The 19,712-nt window shown below is 41.3% G+C and overlaps 1 protein-coding gene across 2 annotated transcripts in view; it reads left to right on the top strand.

Annotated features, from left to right (window-relative positions):
• Window positions 1-19,712, top strand: part of LOC126993939 (angiopoietin-1 receptor-like) — a 46,413-nt gene that overhangs the window by 23,700 nt on the left and 3,001 nt on the right. The window contains exons 13-21 of one of the 2 annotated variants that reach the window (XM_050853168.1): window positions 1,373-1,556; window positions 1,929-2,240; window positions 3,853-4,079; window positions 4,259-4,325; window positions 7,635-7,813; window positions 10,155-10,357; window positions 13,388-13,544; window positions 15,796-15,910; window positions 19,342-19,480. In XM_050853168.1, the coding sequence (XP_050709125.1) occupies window positions 1,373-1,556; window positions 1,929-2,240; window positions 3,853-4,079; window positions 4,259-4,325; window positions 7,635-7,813; window positions 10,155-10,357; window positions 13,388-13,544; window positions 15,796-15,910; window positions 19,342-19,480 (1,583 nt within the window). The remainder of the gene's footprint in view (window positions 1-1,372; window positions 1,557-1,928; window positions 2,241-3,852; window positions 4,080-4,258; window positions 4,326-7,634; window positions 7,814-10,154; window positions 10,358-13,387; window positions 13,545-15,795; window positions 15,911-19,341; window positions 19,481-19,712) is intronic. The other variant, XM_050853169.1, reaches the window with a different exon arrangement.

Here is a 19,712-nt window from a genome sequence, read left to right as displayed (position 1 = left end):
TTGTACAGGAAAGGAGCAGCTGAAGGACATAAAAAGAGAAATGAGAAATAATGAAAAAAATCCCGCAAAACACTGTCCCTATAAAAAGAGTTTAGAAGAGTGGCCAAAAGAGGGGTCAATTTCGGAAGGAGAGGTGTCCTGATACTCTCTTCCTGAAAGAATTCAAGTCATAGGAGAAACTACTGACAAAGGAAGATTCTTCCAGAGTTTACCAGTACAAGGGATGAAAGAATGAAGATGCTGATTAACTTTTGCATAAGGGATTTGGACAGCATAGCGATGAGTTGGAGTAGAAAGTCGAGTGTAGCGGGGTCGCGGGAGGGGGGGCAGGCATCCAGTTAACAAGTTCAGAAAAGCAGTCAGTATGAAAATATCGATAGAAGATAGAAAGAGATGCAACATGGCGGCGGAATTTAAGAGATAGAAGACTGTCAGTAAGAGGACGAAAGTTGGTGAGACGAAGAGTCTTAGGACTCTACTCTGTCCAAGAGAGCTGTGTGTGTGGATCCCCCTACCTACACATGAGATGCATACTCCATAAGAGGGCGGACAAGGCTCTTGTGTATATGGATAGCATCTGTGCGGGGAAGAAGAACTGGCGGAGACGATTCAGAACGCCCAACCTCGAGGAAGCTAATTTAGTAAGAGAGGAGATATGATCAAATGCTCATCACCCTCATCAGGGGAGGCGGTGGCTGAGTCGTCAAAGTAACGGCCTCGTGTTCAGGAGGACGCGAGTTCAATCCCCGCCCGGTGCCACCAAGCTGGGATTTTTCAGCCGCCGCCGAGTGGCTTAAAACTACCCAGCTGTCGAAGACCACCTATCAACCCGGACTCTAGATTCTAGGATCAAAAGATGGCTCTGGGGGGAGGCAGCGAGCCAATGCAAGATGGCGCCACTATAAACACTCGCCTGCGCCAGAACGGGCTGGGCCGACCATCAGGACCTACCGGAAAGAAGCCTTGGACCGACCATCAGGATCCACCGGAAGAAGCCTACCGGCGCAATAGGCTGCAATGTAAAAAAAAAAAAAAAAAAAAAAAAACCCTGCCCGCCTGAAGATCATTTTATTATTTTTTCACCTCGTGTAGCTTGGAAGGCAAAGCTTCCAAATGAGGTATGTGTTTTGGCAATTGCATCTGAGATCATCCATCGAGGAGGGTGACCCTTAGGTATCCAACGAACACTAGCCTTTCCTTGTCCACCAAAAATGGGTTTTCATGCTTCACGACCAACAAAACTATTATCTCACACAGTGCCTTCATGGTGTAGTAGTCAGCAAGCATCTCTATGTTTCATTTGGATCCTCAAGCTTGCTCTTACAAAGGGTGCTTAGCCTATCCAGCTCATATTATGTTTTCAACCCAACAGCTTTTACACCGCCATGACTGCCGGGTTAATGACACGGAGAGGCGTCACCAGCACCTTCTCACCACACTTGAGTACAATACCACCGCCTTGTTGCAACACGCAGCCTACAATGTGTGTGTGGTGGCAAGCTCCCCCAAGGCCCGCAGGCGCCCCAGCTGCTCCATGGTGGTCACACTCCCTGAGGGTAATATAGGGCAGCCAAAGCCCTGCTACGTTTTTTCCAACAAATGGACCTAAATACACCGACAATTCTTACATAATATAGATATTTGAACATCCTCTATGTATTCTATTGTTTTAAGAATGAAGTACATGCGCATCAAAATATGCTTGTTCATTTTCTTTTATATCACCACATAATTACTTCATGTGATACATTTTACTAAACTCACATCACATCCTCCTGTAACAGGCAATGGGTCTCATAATATCACATTCTAACAGGTCTTTCTAATTTGTAATGGTAATAAGTACTACGTATGTAGTAACACTATAGAACATAAATCTTGCTATATTAATAGCTTTTAATATGCTCACAGAGGTTCTCTTTTGTCAGTGCCCAGTGTAAACATTACAAGTCTTGAATGTGTTGATGCTGGGAAGACTCTGACCTGCTTCGTCAATGTGTCTGGTGGCTGTGAAAACTACATTGGGGCAAGTGCAACAGTCACCTTCACTCTTCACGCCAAACTGGCCTGCTCAGACCCTCTCACCACATTGAAAAATTTCACTAAACTCTCGGACACTACAGCAAACGCATCTTTTTCTGACTATCTACATGGTGAGACGTATCAAGTGACTGCAGAAGTGGGGAACAGCATTGGGCCTGGAGACAGAAGAAACATGAACTTCACCACAAATGCCAGAGGTAAGTCTCCACAGCGCTTCTCACCAACCCGATAAACATTTTAGTTTAGATTGCAAAGGCTCAGTGACATCATAGCTTTCCCTCCCTTGAAACTTGGACCTTGTGTTGTGTTCTATATAGTAGGTATATATATAGCAGTGTAGAACAAAAGCATTCAATGAGTGCCTCGACCAACACGCCACATCTTTCATCATCTGTTTTTCAACTGCATTGTGACACGAGGTGCACTTCAAGATTTATGCTTTCCAAACATTTCTCAATTTGTCGCTGATAAAATGAGTGTTAAGCATAAATGATGCACCCCTGCTGTCGTTGGCAACCATAAAGGGACCCAGACTTACCTTTACCCATCACCAGTTTGGTGATACATTGCAGATTGAGATTGCAGGATGATCTATTATGGTTATGCAATATTGGATAAAATCTGAGTACGTTGATCCTTGCAATGGCATGTCTTGAAGGTAAGGCAAGACATGAGTAAAAGCTTTGGTGTGTTTTGTATGTTTTCTTCTTAAGTACGAAACATGCAGAATGTACAGAGTAAGTGGCCATAAGTCAGGGCAGGTCGAGGCACACTTGGCTGGGAAGGCTACGGGTTGACTACCGCTGGTGAGGAGGCAAGTCTATGAGTACTCTACCTAGCTGCTTTGAAAAGCTAATTATATAGGAGACAGAATAGTCTGTCAAAAAGCACTGACCAGACCTCTTTCCTAGGAAAGACTTCTCCCGAGAGAGGACACGTTTTTACCTAGAATGCCCAATTCCCATGCTACCCACAGGTGCAACACAGGAATGACTTATTTACACACAAAAACACCCCATGGCTTAGGGGTCTGCAAAGAAACATTGTGCTCAAACTTGTTTAGCATAGTGCAAGAAAAGCAGGAACAAGTAAACCAGTTTGGCAGTAGTACAGGTGTTGACCAAAGTGTGTGACCAGGTGCTGACCTTGAGTAGCTGGACTGGCTAAAAGACATGCACTGGACTCAGTAGAAGGGCAGCATAAAGACTGGGAGAGAGAGAGAGAGAGAGAGAGAGAGAGAGAGAGAGAGAGAGAGAGAGAGAGAGAGAGAGAGAGAGAGAGAGAGAGAGAGAGAGAGAGAGAGAGAGAGAGAGAGAGAGAGAGAGAGAGAGATCCAGGAATGTGAACAAATGAAGGCTCTCACTCATGGGCAGTTTGCAAAATAGGAAGCATCTGAAAAAAAATATTGAACTGAGATGAATATTTCCAAACCAAGGCTGGTTTGATTTTATTACTGGATTGGTTAATATTTTTTCCTTGCCCTATACATACAAAACTATTGGAATATGTTGGAGTCAAAACTACCAGATAACATCACACCAACCTTGTTCTGCATGCAGGAAAACAACTGCAGCAGTGAAATGATACATTCATTTATTATGTTAGTCCTATGCATGCATCTTGGAGCTTCTGGATCGGAGGGAAGTCTGGATGCATTCTCTTGTTCATGCATTCCGTCTTTTCATACCAACCTCTCACTGCTGAACCCTCCTTCACCCTCAGTCTCAGATCATTTATTTTAACACTGAATCACCATAGTGGTTTCTTTTCAGTACCATCAAGCTGGTTAACTTTGGTTTTCTTCCTCAGAACCTCCTCCCATTGTGAATGTGACCCACATCTTCCTGTCTGACTCTGCTATTCAGCTGAAATGGAATGATCCTTGTCCATCAAATGGGAAAATTAAAATGTGGCGTTTTGCAAGAAATGGGACCAGTGAGACTGAATGGCAGAAACTGCAGTCTTGTGGCACTTCAGCTTCAAATCGTTGTCACTACATCACAGGGTTGGAGCCGGGGAATGTTTATAATTATAAAGTAAGTAGTAAAGTGTTGGTGAAGCATGCACTACTTGTCATAGAGTATGAATGTGGAAAGTTAACTTTCAAGTCATACTTCTTAGTCTTTAATTTCTGCACAGAAAGAAATGAATTGTATACTTAGTATTTTGATTCACTAAAGATTTCTGTTAGGTATAATAAATGCTTTTTTTTAAGATTGAACAGAAAAATGATGGTGGCACTGATTATGGATACAACTTCACATTCAAATTTGAAGAAATAGGTGAGTATGAGAAACCTTCATTGGTTATCACATGTATCTGGTTAATGCATGCACTTCTTTCTGTGACAAACACAGTAATACCTTGGTTTATGAGTGCCTTAGTTTATGAGCATTTTGATTTACGAGCAAAACAAAAATCGCAAAATGTCTGGGTTACATCAGCTACTTGTGTTTTTTTTTTTTTTTTGTATGTTTCCAAAACTTTTTTTCCTTTAGTGACTCCCATTAAAAGTGTAATGGAGCTATGGCAGAATGGACCTAATATGTTTGTTGTAATGTTACTTTGCATGTCTCATCTACATTTTCCCCTGAAAGTATATGCAGACATTGGTTTAAAGTACTGGAGTAGTCACGTTACCATTATTTTTCAATTACTAATATTTTTGAAAATATAAGCAAAGTTAAATATATCATGTAAATAGACTCTGTAGCCCTGTGACAAACCTCTCCTAAAGTATTTTCATGAAGATCATCATCATTCATCATTTCATCGACGCCTGCTCCTAGGAGCTCCCACCAGGGGATGGCCACAGCAGAAGAGCTTCCAACTTTCTCTATCCAGACACTCCCTCCTTGCCTGCTCAAAGTTTCTCAAAGATCTTTCCCCCCTCTCCCTAACGTACTCTTGCACCCTATCCCTCCATTTCACTGGAGGTCGTCCTCTATCATTCCCTCCCTCTATCTCACTCACATACACCCTTCTGGTCATCTTACTCTCCTCCATTCACTCCATGTGGCCAAACCACTTTAAGGTCTGTCGCTTCACTTCTTCCACCACTCCACACTTCTTCCCTTCACCCCTGTGACACATTCCAAAACGCTCGTACACACTTTCATTACTCATTCCATCCATTCTACTCACACCACAAGCACTCCTCAAATAACTCATTTCCACTGCCTGCACTCTAGACCTCTGACTTTCATTCCAGGCCCACGTTTCACTTGCATATGTGAGGGTTGGTACTATTATTGTATTTCTCAAATCCCTCTTTACCTCCATGCTCACACTTCTGCCATTCATGATTCGTCCCAAAGACCCTACCACCCTTCTTCCTTGCAATGCCCTTTCTCTTATCTCTCCCTCCATACCACCATGCTTACACATAACTGATCCAAGGTACTTAAACTCATTGACCTCCTCTATTTCTTCAACATTCAAAATTATTTTGCAGTTTTTTTTGCTCACAAACCATCACTTTACTTTTGTTGACATTTACTTTCAGCTTTCTCCTATTACAGACACTATCAAAAACACTGACCAAATCTTGTAGGTTACTTTCATTTTCTGCAATGAGCACCGTGTCATTAGCAAACAGTATCGAATTCAGTACCCACTTCCTTCCCTCATCGAACAGTCTTACTCCAACTTCTCCAACTTTGCCCTTAATTTCTCTAATAACACCGTCCATATAAATACTGAATAACTATGGTGACATGACGCACCCTTGTCTTAAGCCCACTTTTATCTCAAAATGTTCACTTGTTTCTCCAGTAATTTTGACACATGCAGATGCATCCTCATAGAAAGGCTTTATTGCACTAACCAGTTTTCCTCCCACACCATAAATCTTTAAAACATCCCACAATGAAGACTCACAAATAATTATAATTAAAGAGCTGTGAAGGGCTGTGGATTCAAATACCCTCTTCACATTCGCTGTTAAAATCAGCGCACGGGTCATAACGCATCATAACACAGTGATGATTACAGTGCCGCTGTTATATGTTCAGTTTACTGTTTTATGGCAAAATGAAAATGTAGTGCCTGACCCACCTGAGGGGAAAGCCTCCAAAACACACTGTGAGTGGGGGTATACCTCTTTGGCTGACTGGTTAAGAAGTGGCTTTCCTATCTCACCGGTAGCGGGTTGGATCCACTGATCACTAATATAAATGGATTGGCTTTCTCTGTGCTAGCCAGGTAGTAATCTTTGAAGTGCACAACCGCCATCTTTGAATTCCCAAAGCTGAGGTAATTATGTAAAAATTCCGGCATCAGAGCTTGATGAGTGGCAGTAGGATGTGATAAAGCACTTCTTTACAAATTTATTTAATTTTTCAATGCCCTAACTACTAGCTTTTTATTTGTTTATGTGAAAAAACACTCATTACCTGTCTCAATATGTTGCACAAATCAACATTTTTTTGCATTATTTAACCATTACATTCTCTAGATACCATATTTGATTATATGTGTTTGTTACAAAGTACTATTTCATTGGATTGGGAAAAAACAAGTGCTGGGGTTTACTAAAAAAAGACCACGAAAATAATGTCTGCGTGTAACAACATTTCTTTTGGTCGCCCATTAAAAAGATTACATTATCAATATTCTAAATCTTAGATTTAAAAGAGAAAACATTTAAATGGGTAACTAAAGCATGTTACACTAACTAGCTAATTACATGCAGTAATATTTTTTTTTTCTTTTTGTAAATTATAACATTAACCTTTTCCAATCCAATGAAAACAAGGTCGACTGCATTTGTAATTCACACAAAATCTTCACCGTGGCCAACACTGTGACTGTTTCACACAACTCAGTCCCAACTACGTGTAATTAGCTAGTTAGTGTAGCATGCTGTAGTTACCCGTTATACTGATCCTCTTTTATATCATAGATTTAGAATATTGACAATCATTTAAATGGGCAACAAAGATTAATGTTACACGAAGACATTATTTTTGTGGTCATTTTTAGTGAACTCTAGCATTTGTTCTTTCCTAATCCAATGAAATAGTACTTTGAAACAAAACACATATTCTGTATAGAGGATTTAACTGTCATATAACTCGAAAAAGCTTTGTTTTGTCCAACATATGGAGACTGGTGACGAAAACGAATGAAAAGCTAGTAGTTAGGGCATTGGAAAATTCAATAAATTCGTAAGGAAGTGCTTTATCGCATCGTACTGCCACTCAGCAAGCGTTGATGCCGGAATTTTTATATAAATACCTCGGTCTATGGAAATTTAAAGATGGCGGCTGCGGGACTCAAGATTTGCTCGGAGTTTATCAATCCAGTTATATTTGAGACCAGTGGTTTGATCCTGCACTAGTAAAACCCTTCCTGTGTCTGGATTAATTTCTTGTGTGTTTCGTGACACACAGAGGTCGTGTGAGGGTTGAGATAGTGAAGTGGGAATCAGGATACAAAAATACACAAGTGCAGATTACGTATATATGTTACCTCTTGCAACTTGTTTTCAATCTGAGCTATTAGTAATATGCCAAGAACAGTAACCTCATATTTTTTTTCCCTATATTTATAAACCATGCTGAGGATAACCTCGATCTCTTGTTCTTTAGAGCCTGGTCCCCCAAATGTCACCACAGCTGGAAAGGGAGACCAACAGCTTAACTTGACCTTAGAACTGCCCAGCTACCATGGCGGAACACTCAGGAACTGCTGTATCTCCTTCACTCCCTCCAAAGAAGAGGAATGCAATGACATTCTGAACCTGGATTCTCAAACTTTGAACTTTATGGTAAAATATCAAAATTCATATTTGTTTAAATACAAATGCTTTTTAATTCATTATAATTCAAAACTTTACAGAAAATGTTTTCTCCTCTTTAATAAGATATTATGTACATATGCTAAATAGTTTTGCCCAATATCTAAGTGTTACTTTGCAAGCTAACTACAGTAAAAGTCTGATAATCTGGCATCCAATAGTCTGGACATCCCGAGGGTCTATTTTAGCTTTTTTTCAGTTGAATCCAGGCAAATCTGGGGAAAAAATCAACAAATACCCAAAAATAGACAAAAGCAGTGCACCGAACTATCTAATTCTGCAATGAAAATTAAAATGTAGAATAAACAATAGCATTTGGATGTGCACTATGAGAGCTGCATGGCGCTCTTCATATTTTATGTGGTGTTGGGTGTTTTTACTTGAGGGGAGGCGGGGGAGGAAGGCTGATTTACACAGGGATTGAGCTTCTGCAGGCACCCTATGTGGAAATATCACACCGCATAAGCCACCAGTGTAATGCTCGGGGAAGGGTGCAGGGTCTCTTCCTCTGTCTGAATGAGTTGAGCTGAGGTGAGGATGAATATTGAAAAAAATATGCTGAAAGATCTAGACTTCTCCATAGCTGAGTGTTACTGAAATGTTAATGATGCCACCACCCCAAAGATCAACCGGCAACCAGCAACTCCAACTTTTCTGGGTGTGCATCACACACGACCAAGGTCGGTTGCCTGTATCCGCAACGTAGACAAACTTGCTCCTGGTTGGGTGCACGGGCAACTGCGGTTACTCCTAGCTACAACAGATGGAGGAAAATGCCCAGTGTGATGCCGCATTCAGTCCGTGTTGTACAGTCGCAGAGGTAGCACCAGCGTGCTCGTGTCCGCTTACGTTTGTGCTATAGTGTGCAATCTTTGTGTTTTTATACACTATATTATTACCGTAGTAGAACCTCGTTTATCCGGCATTCAAAATAATGGCACCGATCTGGGGCTCGAATTTACTTTTTTTAAATTTTTTTAAGTGTGCTGCCTGTAGCACATGTGGGCTTTCTTGAGGGGCCTTATGGACGGCCCCTGCCCGTTAGTGTCAGAGGCTAATTTTATTTATAGTATCTGCCATGATGTATGACTCCTCCCACAACAGGCTCAAGGGCCAATGCGACAGCAATGAGCACCGAGGCCACACGGAACTATAGCGCGTATGCCTCCGACTTTGCCTTTACCAAACTCACATAGCTACACCCATACCCCAGCTATCATGCCTAATTGGTTACGAAACTGCACATGATAGCAGAAAGGCCTGTTACCTGAATATAAGAATCAATGGGAGTAATTCATTTGGTTATTGGCCAGCTGATTTTCCTACAGTTTGTGATACCTCTCTTTGGACATATTTTCCCACCAAACACTGTCCCAGCATAGTATATTTATTAAAACACTTACAATGCCACTTTATCATGCTCAGTGATAGTTAAGGGATTCCTGCACCGCTGCTCAGCCATTGTTATCACACAAAAACAGGTTCAGTTCACTTGTTAGCCGCACAACTCACTGCAACTGAGGGATGATCCAAACTGGACAGTCAATCAGCTGATTGCTACAAAAATGGCTACCAACAACAACACCTCCCTCACAATATTCCCTTAGCTGCTCTTATAGGGGACTGTTTACCACAAACAGCATTGGTAGTCAATAAAACATTCGTAGAATGTAAGAAGATGCAGCAGAGGCTGCACCCACTGGCCACACCCACATAGCTACAACGCCTCCTTTGTTTACAAACACAGATCAACACCATCTTGTTCGCTTCGTTGTGTAACGTTGCACATGTGGTGGTTGTTTCATCAACCAAGCGCAGGGCAGCTTTCACTGTTGTTCATGCAGAGATGCCCGCTTGACTGAGTAAGCGGGAGAATAGGAGGAGCATTGACCAAACATTGAGCGAGGATGGTTGATGATGTAGCACCAAAAATTAATCAACTGCTGTGTACCGCATGGCCCGGGTAACTCAAATCCACCAATTAACGCACCCAGGTTTTGTGTGCATGATATCGCATTCCAGGTGCATGACAGCACAAGGATGGCAGCTTTATGGATGTGCATGATAGCAGTGAATGGCGATAGTGAAAGGCGCAATACCAAGAGAAGGGCGCACTGGTCTTTGTGGATCTTCTCTCTCATGCTGTCTTTACAATTCTGATCCACCATTAACCCTGCGACAACTTTTGTGTCACTCGACTGCCCTTCCAAATATCTTTCCATAAAGTTATCGGTGATTATATTTTACTTTTGCCCCATCCTACCTTCATTGTGTATATTTCTTTATCATGCTAAAAATTAATCCCTTCTAGTTTGATGGGTTGGAGCAAGGAAAAAAATATGAGGCAGAAGCATACTGCTGTAACAACAAGTTCTGCGGTAAACGCTGGAGGCAACCTGTGGCCACAAAGCCTTTGCCCATCCCCCCCCCTGCCGCCCCCAGCATTCTCAAGAAGACTAATTCTACTGTCACTCTCCGCCTTCCTGTCATCACCCACGATCAAGATGGGAACAGGTAAGTCTACTTGTTTATATACTGTCCGTGTAAAGCTCAGAGATTTCATTAAAATATTTTTGAATGATTAGCATTTTTTTTTTTTTTTTTTACAGAAAATACATCAGTCAAAGGCAAAAAGTAAATAAGGAAAGCTCTCTATAGCACTTCTCTCCTTAACAGAGAACTGCTAAAGTAGCCAAGAGAGAGCATCGGATTCAATTATAGATGCGCAAAAAGCCCTCTTGAAAGTGTTTAATCCTTTCAGGCCGGGTGGATCTGACGGTTGCCCTGCACACTGTCTTGGTGTTTTTGCTCAAATTGTGGTGATTTCCTCTTAAAATTAGATAAACTACTGAAGCAGTACAATTATGATATGTGTCATTGTTGCTTGAATCCCTCATCGGCGATATTCAAAGACAACTAGCTTCCTAGGTATCATTTTCTCCACAGTGAGGTGATGAAACAGCGTATTTTTCGCCCACCTGCGGCCATGAGTGACCACCATGTGTTCCCATGTGCACAATGGTCAGGACTTTGGCTCCCCATATCAGCCACATACATTACACTATAGGGATTATATAGTCTTATTGATATTTTTGTTATTATACTTATTATGATTACTATCATGTTATTATTTTGAGTTGTTATTATCCTCTTGTTGCTATTTGTAGTTATTATTTTTATTATTATTTTCATTAAATCTACTATCATTATCTTATTTATTATTATAACCAGTATAATTATTATGGTTATTGATATAATTATTATAAATATTATTGTATTTATTATAGTTAATATTATTAATAGTAGTAGTAGTTGTTTTAGTAGTAGTAGTAGTAGTCAAAATAGTAGTAGTAATAGTAGTTGTAGTAGTAGCAGGAGTCATAGTACAGGTTGAGAATCCCTTACCTGAAATTCCTGGGAGCAAAAGTGTTTCGGATTTTGGATTTTTTCGGATTTCAGAATATTTTTATTTGAATTCAAATAAAATGAAAGCTGAAATAGGGGATTATTCTCAAGAGGCTACGCCTACTAATTTCAAGATGCTGACTGCTTATCTGTGGACAAGATATGATGCTGTTTATTATGGAGGTAGTATTTTTCTCTGGAAATCCCTAAATGATTGACTTTTCAATTGCCTGTTGTTCACCTGCCGCCGCCCACCGCTGCAGCCGCAAAATAACTCGCAGAGAGGTTGAGCTTGCTTACAGTTTTATATTTCACTCACTGCTCACAAATATCACAAGTGGACAAACTAGAACACAACCAGGCAATTCAATGTTTTTCCTGGTGTTTATTCCCCCTCTGTGCATGCGTATTGAACAGCAGATCGACGTATTTCTGCAAAGAGGTATTTCTCACAACACCGACCCGCTAATAGTGGACCGCCGCCGCCACGTCCCATCCTGCGCTGGGCCGCCGCCACACACTGCGTGCGTGCCGAGTAAATTTAAACTAATCAAATATAACTTTACAAATGCCATTTGTTTCGTATTTGGCTGTCTGAATGGTTAAGCAGATAAAATTCAGTATTTTAAAACTGTAGTGACCGCAGTTTTGGTGAGCCACAAAACCAGTCCATAAAATTATGTTTGTCAAGGGTCGTCCTGAAATACGTGTAAAATGAGCGTCGTAACGTTCCTCCCCCCTTGCCTTCACCAGCAGCGGGCAGTGGCTGTCAGTCATGGCAGGCTAGAGAAATTTTAGGGTTGTGCCATCCGTTCCTTAAAATATGGATTCGTTCTGTATTGGAGAATGGGATGTTGCGTTCCTTATTTTTTTTAGCTCAAGGTGGCAACCCTAACTGAGACTATTCCCATTGTTTTCCGCTCTGACCACTCGCGAACAAAGGTAACCTACGCTCACGTTTTCGACTTGTACAAAGAGACACGCCGGTCCTCGTCGAAAGACTGACTTGGTTGGCTAGGCTGACGTCAGCCGATAGTCAGTCTATCGGCATTCTCCCATCCCCTTCATGAGCTGTCACCCGGCAAGGGTCTGTGGTCCCTCCTTGGAGGGACGTACGCACTTGACCCTAACAGCCCCCATATAGCCCATGTCCCCACCCGTGAGGTGGCGACAAAAAATAAATAAATAAATAAATAAAATTAATAAAAAAGCGCGTCATGTCAGCATTAAAAAAACTTTCAGATTTTGGTGGTTTTGGGATTTTGGAATTTCAGATAAAGGATTCTCAACCTGTAGTAGTAGTAGTAGTAGTAGTAGTAGTAGTAGTAGTAACAGAAGTATTGTAGTGCAGCTGACTTGCGTTATGGGCAAGCCTCCCATAAGTCACTCTGCAAGTAGGGTACCTCTTAGGCCAAATGATTAAGGAGTAGCTTTCCCGTCTCGCTGGTCACGGGTTCAATCCCTGGCAAAGCCTTTTCTTGTCTGGATTAATTTCTCATGTGTTTCGTTACACACTTTGTTCATGTAGAGTTCTAGTGATGTGAAATTAAGGGCATTACAATAGTAATGGTAGTAGTAGTAGTAGTAGTAGTAAAACTTAAAGGAGTAGTAGTAGTAGCAGTAGTAGTAGTAGTGGTAGTAGTAGTAATAGTAGTACTAGTAATAGTAGTAATAATAGTAGTAGTAGTAATGGTAGCAGTAGTAATAATAATAAAAGTAGTAGTAGTAGTAACAGTTAGCTTCTGTTAACTTTATCAGGGATTTTTATGGGTCTATTCTAAATTGTTGCATAGAAGAAAAGAAGGATTTAGAACCATTTTGAAATTGTTCCACGCTATAAAAAAAAAAAGGAATATAAGCTATTTATAAATGGTTGCAAGAATGATTTTCAGTCACAGTCTCTGAAAATATCTGAGTAGAGAAGTTTATTTATATATATATATATATATATATATATATATATATATATATATATATATATATATATATATATATATATATATATATATATATATATATATATATATATATATATATATATATATGTATATGCAGTATGTGTAAACATCTTTTAATTTATATTAGAAAACTAGATTATTCAGAAATTATTGTATCTTTTTTCATGGATATTTTTCCCAGGTCCCTTGTTGTGTTTGTTCAGCAAAACTTTAACTTGACTGAGAAGATCATCAGACTGTTTGAGACACAGCAGCGGCAGACAAGGAAGAAGAGGCATTCTTCGCTGGGTGAAGACCAGTGCAAGGCGCAGGTGTGGATTGCTGCAGAACTGAATGAGGTACAGTGGTGTAGAGTGATGAAAAAAGGAAAATCTTATTTGTGCTCCGCTCTTTTCTTTCATACTTTTGCTATATCATTTTGATCAAATCACGATATTATGTTTATTAAAGTAAACAGTCAAAGGATGCTTACGAAATGGTCTGAGGCTCTCAATACTTGTGCATGATTTCTTTATAAATAACTTCATTAAGAATTAGCAGTTACACTTATCATATACCGTATTTTGCGGTATATAATGCGCACCTTTTTCATTTAAACTATGCCAGAAAGTTACCCCTATGCGGTATACACCAAAGGTACAAATTTTGATTGATTTTTTTTATTCGATCTGCCTTTTTCTGCCGTATTTTTGAAGTTTGCGTGGGCTTTTATGGGTCAGCGTAACTCATAGGCTGCCACACAACATAGCTATGCCATTCTCAGTGTTTCTGTGACTGTAACAATGACAGGAGAGTTTTTTGTTTCTTTCGCGTATGATTAAACACCCGAGTGTCCACAGACAGTGACCTTGACTCTCATAAGCCTCCTCTTGCCCCCAAAAGAGCTCTCAGTGTGAGCACAATTGGGAGAGAGCTGAAACTGACTTTTTCAAGCTTCAAAAGTGGTGTTAGTGCTGAAGACAGTGACATCAACAGCACTGAACTCCAACCCCTTGTCTTAACAGAAAGGCTGAGCCCCGTTATTGTGCAACCTCGATTTGGTGACCACAGTGGCGTAGTAAGGCCTGGACTTTCGGGGCTATAGCCCCGAATGTTTTATGAATAGCCCCGGATCACAAAGTTTTTTTTTTTTTTTAAGAATAGCCACATCCAGGCCAATCAATCAATCAGTGGGGGCATACGCCGGGGGGTGCTTCGCCTCGCCCACCCTACGACGCCAAGCACGGGGGTCCCTCCGGGCGAGTCTCCATTCAGGCCCCCTTCAGGCCCCCTTTTCGACCCAAGTACCTCCTGACAGGATCTATCGACTTGTTCAAGTCACGAACTCCGTGGGCGTCCCCTTGGCCTCCTCCATTCAGGATTGTCTCTTACAGAGAAAACCCAATGAGCAGGGTCAGCTTCAGGGTAACATGTCACGGGCCCGTATAGCCAGAGTTGGCGTTGACAGACTATGCAGGTAATATATGTCGAATCAGTCTCACGGAGTAGTCGATGGGGATGCGGTGGCTGAGTGGTTAGCGTGCCGGCGCCATGTCCAGGAGATCCAGGAGGGACGCGGGTTCGAATCCTGGCCGCCATACAGCTGGGAATTTTCAGTCACCGACGAGTGGCCTAAGACTACCCACATGCTGCCCTGAAGACAACCTATCAACCCGGACTCTAGATTACCTCTCCAAAGAGAGGCTCAAAGATGAGCTCCGGGGGGCAGTATGAGCCAAAACAAGATGGCGCCACTATAAACATTTGCCTGCACCACAACGGGCTGGGGGTAACCATCAGGCCCCACCAGTGAAAAATCCTAATGGCGCAATAGGCTGTGACATAAAAAAAAAATGTCATTCCAGCGATATCCCATGATTCTGCGTAGACATTTATTACCAAAGGTATCAATCCACCTCTCCAAGTCCCCATTTAGTGTCCATGTCTCACAACTATAGAGTAAGACAGGGAGCACAAGGGACTTGAAGATCCGGATCTTTGTTCTTCTGCACAGGTATCGACAACGCCATATACTGGTGTTGAGCGAGTCCATAACACCGTGGGCCAGACCAATCCGCCGTAAGACTTCCTGGCCAGGCTCACCGTTGTTATGAACTATGCTACGAGTTTGTTAATGGTTGTTATCCTTTACTTCCACATTACCCATTAGTTAAGTCAAGTGTTATGGCTGCAATAAAACATGTATTCTTCAGTCACTTAACCATAGTCTTTGCTATTCATTTGTGCTTCATGTAGCTTTTCTCTTGAGAGATTAGCTTTTTTATCAATATGTCACTTTTTAAAATTACACTTTTTGCTTTTTTGGTGTTGTTTTTTCCACTGCATAATGATGTGCTCTTTCATGGGCTACTCTGACATCTGATATATTTCTTTTTAGCATTTTGCCTACAGTTATGTGATTAACTAACCCTCTCTTCATCTTGCCCTACATGTCCTCTTCGTGCACGTGAATCATTTTATGTTGACATAGATGACAAAAGCTGGCATTTGGTACACTGATATCTGTCTGCTTGTCTTTTTATATGTTGCCGTGTGGTGAGGAGTTATTGGTATTTTGCCATGCCTGATACATCATTTTCTGTGTTGCAGGCTGGTAAGGAGTTTGTGTTGGGAGATGGCCAAAAATACGGTGACTTTCTCAACTGTCCCTTAAAGTTAGGCCAGACTTACACCATTGGCCTCATGGTGGTGAATGAGTTGCTCGGTGAGTAACTGATGCAATTTGTACAGAGTAACCCTCTTATTTTCACAGACTTAACTGACCATATCCACCTTATTAACCAATTTGTAAAAATACCTACCGATTGTATCAAACCCAAATGCATGGATTTCATTGATTATTAACCCGTACAGTGTTTACTACGCACAAGTACGTACCTCTAAAGGAAGTGTTTAGTACGTACTTATACCTTTGCCCTTCTAAACAGTTATGCTGCAGTCATTTATGTTGTTTTATCTTTAATTCATTAATGCAGGAGTATTGAGGAAGATACTGGGAACTCATAAAGGCAATGTTTTTCATATATATGCATAGTTATTGAGAAAATTCAGGTAAGTGTAATTCTGTTGCAAAATTTCAAGCATATTTTGTGAGTGCTTTTTTCCTATGTCTACATACTGTATACAGTTTTACTATTTGAAAATATAATGAGTAAAGCCTTGAATATAGATTTTCATCATCATCATTTCGTTCAACGTCCATTTTCACTCTTCCTGAACGGTTGGACGCTTAATATATGGTTCCCCTTCATTCTACTGTCTTCTGCAAGATGCTCATCCAATCCCATCAATGCCATGTCTTCCTGTATACACCTTCTCCACGTTTTCCTAGGCCTACCAACTGGTCTCCTTCCTTCTACTTCTAATCTCTCCAAAACTTCCAGCACTGTATCCTCCCCTCCTCTCTTCACATGTCCAAACCACTGGAGTCTTTCCCTTCTGAGCACTGTTTCCAGGTCCTCTACTCCACATCTGTTAGCTACATCTGCACTGGACACCATATCTTGCCACCTGATCCCCGCCATATACCTCAGCATTCTGCGATCACTTGCTCTCAATACCTCCATCAGTTTTCTAGTTAGAGCCCATGTTTCTGCTCTTCTTCATGTTCTTCTATTTATAAGGATCCGTTTTAGATCACTGATCTGGCTGGAGAACCCGTGTTCTATTTACCACTGAGATCTGGATTCTCATGATCTGGGTGATCCTGATCCTGATCTGCCTGATCCAGAGGCCGAGGTGGGTTGTAGCAGACGACACCCGCGTCCAGCTCTCATGCTGTTACACTCGGCCTCTCCGACTTTATTTCAAGTATGCAACTCAAGAGCACCTCCCATAATGAGTGAAGAACATATAATAAGATAAGATGATGTTGCAAAAAGGGTTCTGTTGGCAGTAAAGATGTAAAATAGAAGTATTACACAACGGAATTGTGGGAGATATACAGCTAGGCCACACCAACGTGAGCAAGTGCTCATTATCGTCGATCTCTGGGTACTACCAGGACCTCACACACCACATACCCCATCCCCCTTGCTCAAGGGGGGACAGTAACCACTCCTAGTCAACGGAGAGAATCTGGCCTGAGCGGGGCTCCAACCACCAACTGTTTGGCGGTGAAGCTTTGCAGCGCGGTGCTGTAACTGATTGAGCTACCGGAGTGGTGTGTGTGTGTGTGTGTGTGTGTGTGTGTGTGTGTGTGTACTGGGATTTATTTCAAGGAGCGTAAGCAACAGAAGCCCCGAAGTCTTCCTCAAACTATATTTAGCATTAGTTAGACCTCATCTTGACTATGCGGTTCAGTTCTGGTCACCTTACTATAGAATGGATATCAAAATGTTAGAATCGGTGCAGAGGAGGATGACTAAGATGATTCAGGGGTTGAGAAACTTGCCATACGAGGGAAGACTCAAACAGTTAAACTTGCATTCTCTAGAAAGGCGAAGGGTGCGTGGAGACATGATCGAGGTTTATAAATGGATGAAGGGCTTTAATAAGGGAGACATTCATAAGGTTTTGTTTGTAAGAGAACCGGGTAGGACACGAAGTAATGGGTTTAAACTGGATAAATTCAGATTCAACAGGGACATAGGCAAAAATTGGTTTACTAACAGGGTGGTGGATGAGTGGAATAGGCTTAGCAGTCATGTGGTGAGTGCCAATACAATTGTCACATTCAAAAATAGACTAGATAAATTCATGGACAGCGATATTAGGTGGGGTTAGATACACGGGAGCTTAGGGTCAAAGGAGCTGCCTCGTACAGGCCTACCGGCCTCTTGTAGACTCCTGCGTTCTTATGTTCTTATGTGTGTGTGTGTTTTGATCTGTCGCTCTGCATTCTATTTACCCAGAGCGAATCCAGATCAGATTCAGATCTGGGCCAATGATCTAGAGCCGATCTGTGTTCAAAACAGAAGACGTCTCACTGGTACACCCCAGCTGCTCTGCTCTTTACAGGAATGCTACGATTCACAAGCAGACTAGCCACCTCCTTCCCCTTTAACCACTCTGCCGCCACTCTCGCTTTCACTGTCCTCTCCACTCCTGCCTCACAGTCCCGAACATCTCCCAAATAACAGAAATGTTCTTCCTCCTCCAGCTTCCCCCCATTCACCTCTAGTTCATAATGATTGGAAATGAGAACTGGTGATTGGAGACAGCATTGTGTTATTTCAGCCTTGCGGCAGCGTAAACTCCGCCTTGTGCCGTCCGCTGTTGCCGACTGAACATCCAGATATTTTATGTTTCATTTTTTTTCATATATTTCTATGTATTTGTTATGTAGAGAGATATGTATTTATCATATTTATTATATACATGAGGAAAACGTGTAAAAGAGGCATAATAAGAGCATAAAAAAACTATAAATAAATTTCTGATTTTTTTGTATGACATCTTGACCTCTGAGACAGGGGAAAATGATGGAAATAAGAATCGCAAGGAAGCAACACTTCGAGTAATCACACGATAATATATACTCCAATGGACTTTTAATTTTCTGGAGAGTTTTTGAGGCAGATAAAACCAATGCGAAAAAAACACAACCTGTCATGACCTGTTTCTCTACCCAGACACTGCATGGGCTGAAAAGGATTTGACTTCAACAATCATACGGCACTCAGGTGACGTGGTGCAGATGAATCGTTGTGTTAGGAGTTATGTAGAAAGACAGGGCAACCATTGGAGTCCTCAGGAAAAGCAAGAAAATTCCAATTAAAAAAGGCATTATGCAATCCTCCTCCTTCTCCTCCTCTTCCCTCCACCTCCTCCTTCTCATCCTCTTCCTCTTCCTCCTCCTCCCTTCCTCCTACTCTCCTCCTCCTCCTCCTCCTCCAGCTATTACCTTTTATTTTTTTTAGAACACCATTGCAGTCACGTGCAGGTTCTGCATCTACTGACATTATACAATATAAAGAGTGGCTTTAATGGGTGATTTTATTTATTTATTTATTTATTTATTTTATTTTTTTGCAGCCAGCAGAACTTTTGGATCTGGGATATTCTGACATTTGGGATTTTCATTAATGTACTTTTACTATGATAAAGATGGAGACTTCATCCATTCCTTGAAATAAGTTCCGTTCAAATAGAATGAGAGCAGATGAGAAACTAACTGTTTATAATATTTTCCAGGAGAGAAAACCTACTCCTTTGTGATACTGGATGGAGGGGTGGTTGTGGAGCCCACGGATATAAGTTCATATGACCCTCTGCTGTTGTTGCTGCTGCTGTTATTGATTTTCCCCCTCTTTGGACTGCTGGCATACCTTTGGTAAGTTCCATTCTTCATACAGTGTATTGTTACTTTAGATATTCATCATCATCATCATCACCTGATCTTTTTCCCACATAGGCAGGCTGTGAATTCAAGGAAAATCTTGCAATCATTTTGATGAGTGTTCCATCAATATTAAACTATTTTGGAGGGTCAAGTCTCCAACTACTACCTCCCGCAATACAAAATCTGAATCCATTAAGTCACCTCCTAAAACAACAAATGAAAT

This window comes from Eriocheir sinensis, unplaced genomic scaffold (assembly GCF_024679095.1).
Source record: "Eriocheir sinensis breed Jianghai 21 unplaced genomic scaffold, ASM2467909v1 Scaffold7, whole genome shotgun sequence".
Lineage (NCBI taxonomy): Eukaryota > Metazoa > Arthropoda > Malacostraca > Decapoda > Varunidae > Eriocheir > Eriocheir sinensis.
This window is presented reverse-complemented; position numbering and strand designations above follow the sequence as displayed.